The sequence below is a fragment of the Chinchilla lanigera genome, unplaced genomic scaffold (genome assembly GCF_000276665.1).
Source record: "Chinchilla lanigera isolate Chin_1 unplaced genomic scaffold, ChiLan1.0 scaffold00016, whole genome shotgun sequence".
Classification (NCBI taxonomy): Eukaryota; Metazoa; Chordata; class Mammalia; order Rodentia; family Chinchillidae; genus Chinchilla; species Chinchilla lanigera.
Genome location: NW_004955417.1, coordinates 14,619,315 through 14,626,875, shown reverse-complemented (window position 1 = coordinate 14,626,875; position 7,561 = coordinate 14,619,315). Strand labels below are relative to the sequence as shown.

Genomic DNA, 7,561 nt, shown 5'->3' with positions numbered 1-7,561 from the left:
GGTTCCCGGTACCGGAGAAAAACCAAAAAAAAAAAAATAGTGAATTTTTAGAAAATATTACTTCTTAATATAATAAACATAATGATGAAGTAAATAATAATAAAACCTATACCTATAATCTCTGGAAAACTTTCATTTCAACTTTTCTGCTTAAAACAACAGATTCTTTTTTTTAATAAAAAGAAAAAATATTCAACCTTTAAAATATACTTAATACAAAAAAGAAATTTTCATTCTTTTTCTTCTTGATATTTCTCCTGAATCCATGCCTTGAACATGCTATAAGCAAGGGTTCTATCACTAAGCTACATTCCCAGCGTTTTTAGTTTTTGTTTGTTTTTTTTAATTTTATGCTGACACGGGGTCTCACTAAGTTGACTGCCAGATAATTTAATTTGAGATCCTTCTGCCAGAGCCCCACAAATACCTGGGATTATAGATATGTACTACCATGTGTACTTTTGTTTATTCTTTTTGACAACTTAACAGTATTTTGAGTTGTGATGCTTAAAAATGTTAACACTGAGTATATGAGAAGTAATTCTAATTATAGAAAATGTGTTTTCAAATCACTTGTATTTAAAAAAAATTAAAATGCCAAAAATCTCAAAAACTTCTAATATAAAATTACAATTAAACCATTCCTTAAAATGCCAGAAGATGAATCGAACATAACACAGTACAATCTGACTCTGAAGATGCCTTTGTATCTGTTGATCATGGAAAGTCAAGCAAAACAGAATGAAACCAATACCTTTGCCACCAGTGTTCTCCATTGTATACAGGTAATCCATGTAAAAAGCCCCAAACCTTTGCATTCCAGCTATCTCAGTGTATGTCTCCTGCCAACAAAGCAATGCAAACCAACATTATACAGAAGAAACTTTTGTTTAAAACCTCACAGATGAGATACTCATCCTTACATAGACTGTATCAACTGAAAGGATTACCAAAACAAAGGAACAGAGGTTATCCAAAGAATTACTTCTAAGAAAGATAATATTACCTCTGCTGACCACATAAAAGGACATCCATAATTCTACTAGACATTTTGACCACTTTACCAATAATGTCTAGTTAATGAATGCCTATAATGGAGTAGACAGTACACTCAACCTTCATCGCTATCACAAAACTGTCTAAAATATACACTCTCAGAGCTAGTCCTCAACTACTTCAATACACTTGTATGAAACAATTCAAAGACTCAAGATACACTAAAATATTCTAAATGCATGTTAACTACACAGGTAAATATTCAATTTTAAACTGTAAGTTTTAATGAAAAGAAAATGTAAATAATTCTATTCATCTTTATGTAACTCTTAAATTTTGTTATAAATTTAATAATATTCTATAAACATGTTAATATACTCTTAAATGGAAAATTGAAGCAAAACTAAAACACATAGTGAAAATTGAAATACACTTATCAGTCCCACATTCCATAGGCAATGAAAATTAATGAAGATAATTCTATGTGTTTCTTCCATGAATATTTTAACTGTAGGACATGTATAAGCAAACTATGGTCATATACTACGTAAAACTAAATACCTCTGTGCATTCCTTAAGCCTTTCTAGCTGTACAACTGGGCAAAACCATTCTAAACATTTCAGTAAATGATTATTATTCAGAAAATATTATTTGAGAAGATGGTAATCATAAATATTCACACAATGTGTCCAACCAATCACAGTCTAGAATTTGTCTCTAAAATATAGTCTCTGACCTTATGATGAGCTGCATCCAAGATAAATTCCGCACGAGTACCATTATTTTCTGGACTTCGATAATCAAACAATGAATTTGTAAGGTAAGTCAAACCTTTGGTACTTAAATTCTCACCACAAATGAAAAAACAGGCTTCCTGAAAACAAACATAAAAATACTGAACAGAAGGAAAAATCATTGACTCTTAAAATAAAACTGTGATCTTATTAACACCCATTCAGTAGTTAACATAAATTACCAAATCTTGAGATATTATAAAAAGATAAAGAATACTGTTTCCATTTTCACTGCCTACTTTTGGCAAAGAACATTTTAAAAGACCAAAGAACAACTCTGGATAGCTACCATAAACAAGAAAGAAGAAGGAAGAGTCATTTACAAATTAGGAAATATTTTGAGCTACTGTCCAGGTGTTAAGTACTTCCAACTTTTTAAATTCCCCTGAGTTCTGTAACTTCGGGGGGAAAATGCAGAAGAAAACAGTAAAGCTCCTCTCTCAAGCCAGAGACATATGTAGCCTGGCAAATTTTACAAGGTTAAGCACTTCATTATCCCTGCATCCTATCCAATAGAGGGGAGAAAGGGAAATTTTGACTTACAGTTTCACTTCTATTCATATTCTCTTCAAAATCTTTAACACCCATAATTCCTTTAAGACACATGGCTCTGCAACCTACAAACCCAATCTGGCAGTCAAAGAAAGGCTCTCCCATCATAAGGGCCTAGGAGAGGAAGGGAAACATTAAAACTAAGAATTGGAATTAATGAAAATGTTCAGGCTCTCCTTGTAGGATTCTTAAATTAGTCAAACATCTTTAGGATTATTTTCCTTAGATCATAAATTCTGCTAAAGTAAAAAATATCTTTTGTCTCTGTATCCTCAAATATTTTTATCTTCAAGTGACTGGTCTTTCACAAACATTAACACACATATACACAAATATACACCCCTCATATATGGACAAGTTTAATGGAAGTGTAAAGAATTAATTCAAGTTGCTTATTACAGTAAAATATTAAAGAATAATCACTTTAATACTACTACTAAAATTGAATCATAAAAAATTGTAATTATACATTTTTAAACATACTGTGATAAATGCCTTATATTAGCTATATATATTAAACTCTAAGAACATAAAAAGATTTTTAAAACTACATTCAGTGCTAAAAGATTACCTCAATCGTAGTTCCTTCTTGTTCCCAGCATAACACTTCTTTAGACTTTACTTTCTGAGGACTATAATAACTACTCTCAGCTTGCATTTCAGTGAGCTAAGAAAAGTAAAAACATTAAGTAAATCCAAACTAGCATAAAATAGCAATAAACTGTCAGTATTATGATGAACTGATGAAAATAAGGTCAATTTTAAGATTCAGGAAATTTAATTATTAAGCAGGAAAACAGGTGCAACAAAAACAGCTGTAATAGATTACCCATGAATAAAAGTTGAAAATGCTACTCTGACCTTATTTAAATTCCACTTTTTTAAATTCCTTCTTAATATTGCTTTAAAAACTAAAACTATGTGCAGAAATAGTCCTACTCATAAAACAGTTCATATATTCTACCAAAAATATATATATATATATTATAACCTCAGTTCATTTTATTGTCACCAGTATATTCAGCCACATTTAGTTTTAATCATTTCCAAAATTCCTCACTTTTCTAATAAAAAAAGCTGCAGAGAAACTCAGATGCAATGGAACTTTGTAGCTGCAATGAAGGAGGTAGGATATGGGTGTTCATTTTCAAAGTACACCTCATACTATATATATATCTCACAGACTCAGACATGAAACAATTATTTATTGAGTATCAGCTAGACAACAAACGCTAACTTAGATGCTGACAAAAGAAACTGTTTTGCTCCCATGGAGCTTAAAATACATTATACATCTACACTAAAAATTAAAAAATTTTTATTTAAAAAATTTAAATTATTGTTTAAATGTACTTCTCTCAATGTGGCACTTCAGTTTGGATCATGGCACACAAAAATAACATTATGAAACAAATTCTAATAGCAATGCATCAAACTAGGATTCTTAGTTTTGACAAATGTACTGTGATAGCACAAGACAGTAAAAAAAAAAGTAGGAGAAAATGGGTAAAAGTTTAAGTGAACTCACTGTACTCTTGCCAAATTTTCTTTAATTCTAAAATTATCCTAAAATAAAAATTTTTACATTAAAAAAACTAAGGTATTCTGAGTTTACCAATGCTTCAGTTACCCTTATTCTTGCAAAATGGATATATAATATTTTATAAATTCAAACACAAAATGAAAGATACCTTTTTTTTGGGGGGGGGGGTCTTTTTGAGACAGGGTTTCGCTCTGCAGTTCAGGCTGACTTTGAGCTCACTTTGTAGCCCAGGCAGGCCTCAAACTCACAACGATCCTCCTGCCTCAGCCTCCCAACTGCTGGGATTACAGGCATGCGCCACCACGCCTGGCTCAACATTTTTAAAAAGTAACTTAAGCCAAATTAAACTTGCTATGCTGAAAAATCACAATTTTAAGCCTATGTACTATGTATTTATATTTAGAACTCATTATTCCTAATTTTTATGTATTATATTTTTCACATATTACAAGCCCCCATTTCTTAGATGTTTTTAGTAATGGAAAACTCAAAACTGCTGTTTGAAAGTACAATTCTATAAGCTAAAGTCCTTAAGTAAAATTGAATTCTTTAAACTTGATCACCCATCAGCTGTCCACAATTATTGTCAAGAAAAACCAATTAATTGATTAAAAGGACTCAAACATTACAAGAACAATTTTAAACATTATTAGAAAAATGCTACATTTAATTTGGCATGATTATTGTTGGACTGATATCAACTGTTCAAAATGCTAATGTAGAAATATGACCTTATTTTCTGAGCAGAATATGAACCACAAATTAATTCCATACATTATTTAAGTCCAAGCTGAATAATGAATTCTAATGTTTTCCCTCTAAATATCAACATATTTCCCTTAAAGAAAGGTTCAAGAAACATAAATGCTTTGAAAATTTTAAAAGACATAGTGACTAATAACAAATACTGATGAAAGTCCATAAAAGTTTTATATATAAATATCTATTCTGACTTAGTTTAATACAATTCTTCTCATCATAAATTAATATAAGTGTATCAAAATAATTTTGAATTTAAAAGTAAATAAGCATCCCCATATATGGATGTACGTAACCAGAAAAGACAGTATTTAAGTTTAATACAAGTCTTCTCATCATAAATTAGTATGTGTATCAAAATAATGCTGAATTTAAAAGTAAATAAGCATTCCCCCATATATGGATGTATGCAGCCAGAAAAGACAGAACTAGTAAGCCTTGTCTTCTCTCACAAACTTTATTAAACATAAAGTACCCTGAAGTCAAAAGTTTAAGAACTCCTGATGTATGGGTAACATTCATTAAAGCTTATGAAAAATTTGTACAGCTGGCAGAATATGGTGACTCACTGAATTTGCTGGTAGGAGAGAAAAAGGTACTCATAAAGGCTTAGCAACTGAATGGACACTATTACAATTTAATGAAATGTAAAAGAGTAGGGGAAAGTAGGACTGTAGGGAAAATCTAGTTTAGTATGTGATAAATATCTATTAGACATGCAGTGAGGACACAAAAGAGGCAGATGAATTCTAAAGCCCAAGAATAGCGATGAGTTGGAGGCACAAATTAATTTGGCACTCTATCAGCAACTATGCAATAGTTAACATATACCTCTGGAACATGCAGATAGAAAAGATGTTAATCGCATTAGTCTAGGAGCTCAATGTTCTCAGCCTCCTCAGGAGCCTCCCAAACATCACCCCAGTTTACGGAACCCATTCTTTTTCCAGCACAGCCCTCATCTTTACTTCAGATACCCTCTAATAGCAAGTATTAAATTTATGCTGTATTTCAGCCAATGAATTATGATGGCCTGTGTTTGGATCTCTGTAATCTCAGCCCTATGACTAAAGAAGAGGAAATTTTCTTTCAAGATACACTAAGAAACTTTTAAATACTTTGTGTGTGTCTGAATTTGAATCTCTGAGCTTCTTATTTTCCTCAATTTGTCCTTACAGTTAGAAGAATTTAGGTTACTTATGGATGTTCTGAGCTCATTATTTTCCTTCACTAGTTTGTCCAATGATGCTAAGAGTAACCAGCCAGCATCACTGTATTTCCCACTGTGCCAAAATATTCAAAACTTTTATATATGGAGGTGTTAAATTCCTTACAGTTCACAAGTGGTGAATTAGGATAATCAAATGGATCTACATCACATATTACTTTAAACAGTTCATGCCAAGGAGTATCAGTATTCCCCACAGTACTGGAAGGAGTGACCATGGCATCTTCATGTCTCATCAAATTAGAGAGCCAACATTTAAAGGTCAGAAGAGGAGTAGTAAGACATGAAAAAACACCTGCTAAGTAAGGAAACCCACAAGCAAAATCTTTAAAGAAACAACTGTATTCATTCAGTCTATATATGTTATACAACATATATACCACATGTTTATATCAGCATTTTCTAAAACATGACAAAAAATACAGAGCAGGTAACATGTAACAGGTAACACCATCCCTCCTCGTTGCTGTCATAAAGCTAACCCCAAGTAAGTCTGCTCACTTTGTGAAAATTCTGGTCTAAGATTCTTTCTCTCCTACACTGCCACTGTCAGAATTCTTGGTGATTTCAATATCCACAGACATGGTCATTCCTAAACTCTGGTCTCTCAATTTCTTTTCCTCCTCCTCTGCAATGATCTTGTCCTCTACTGCATCTTCACCATTCATCTTTACTCAAGTACTATGGTAGAATATGGCCAGAGAAGAACATACAACCAGAATGGCTGCTGCCTTTACAAATTCATGATCACTTCTCTCTTGTAGGCCTTAGTGTCTCTAGCACACAAATACAGTATACTCAAACTATTTGCTCTTCATTATCCCTGAAATGACAATTTTACTCCCCTTCTATCCTCAAACCTTCACTTTTCTCCTCCATTTTTACTTTAAGAGAGCACCTCAAAAAATAAAAACAATCTGAAGAAAATTTCCAAAAGGCTCAAATATCTTATCTACATAACCACATACATGGGTGCCAGATCATGGTGTTTTCTCTCCTGCTGTACAATCAATAATCTGTCTCATCTGAAAGCACTGTCAGACTCTTTCACTTTGCTACTCAAGAACGTTACTCCAGCAATTCTCTCCATGTTGCCTACATCATCAGTTTTCTCCTCTCTACATCACTCCCATCACCAAATAAGCATGTCATATTAACTCCGACCTTGTACAAAAAAAAGCTTTATGCTCCACTCCACAAGATTATTGGTCTCCCCACTCCTATGCATCCCTTTATAATAAAACATCTTCAAAGAGTTTTCTATGTCATCAATTCCTCTACTCCTACATATTTTGGCATGGTAAAATGTACAAAATTTACCCTTTTAACTATTTGTCAAGGTGTAACTAAATAAAACATGTTGTACAACTATCCCCACTATTTCTAGAACTTTCACATCATTGCAAGCAGAAGCTCTGCAGCTGTTAGGCACTAACTCTACTTCCCAGTCTCCAAGCCTCTGGTAACCTCTATTCTACTCTCAGTGCCTGTAAATTATCCTATTTTAAATACTGGATATAAATAGAGTAATATAATATTTGCCCTTCTGTGCCTTGCTTATTTCACTTTGTAAAATTTTTCAAGTGTTTAGCATATATTAAAATTGTATTCCTTTTATGACTAAATAATATTCTACCATATATATGCATCACAAATTTTTTTTTTTTTTTTTTTTTTTTTTTTTTTTT

General features: G+C 32.1%; 1 protein-coding gene across 5 annotated transcripts in view; it reads right to left on the bottom strand.

The window, feature by feature from the left end:
• The window catches only part of Vps13b (vacuolar protein sorting 13 homolog B (yeast)), a 657,708-nt gene that overhangs the window by 601,231 nt on the left and 48,916 nt on the right, over window positions 1–7,561 (bottom strand). For all 5 annotated transcript variants that reach the window (XM_013512757.1, XM_005381858.2, XM_005381857.2 and 2 more), the window contains exons 9-12: window positions 2,915–3,010; window positions 2,335–2,457; window positions 1,734–1,871; window positions 755–842 (exon numbers count right to left, since the gene is read on the bottom strand). In XM_013512757.1, the coding sequence (XP_013368211.1) occupies window positions 755–842; window positions 1,734–1,871; window positions 2,335–2,457; window positions 2,915–3,010 (445 nt within the window). The remainder of the gene's footprint in view (window positions 1–754; window positions 843–1,733; window positions 1,872–2,334; window positions 2,458–2,914; window positions 3,011–7,561) is intronic.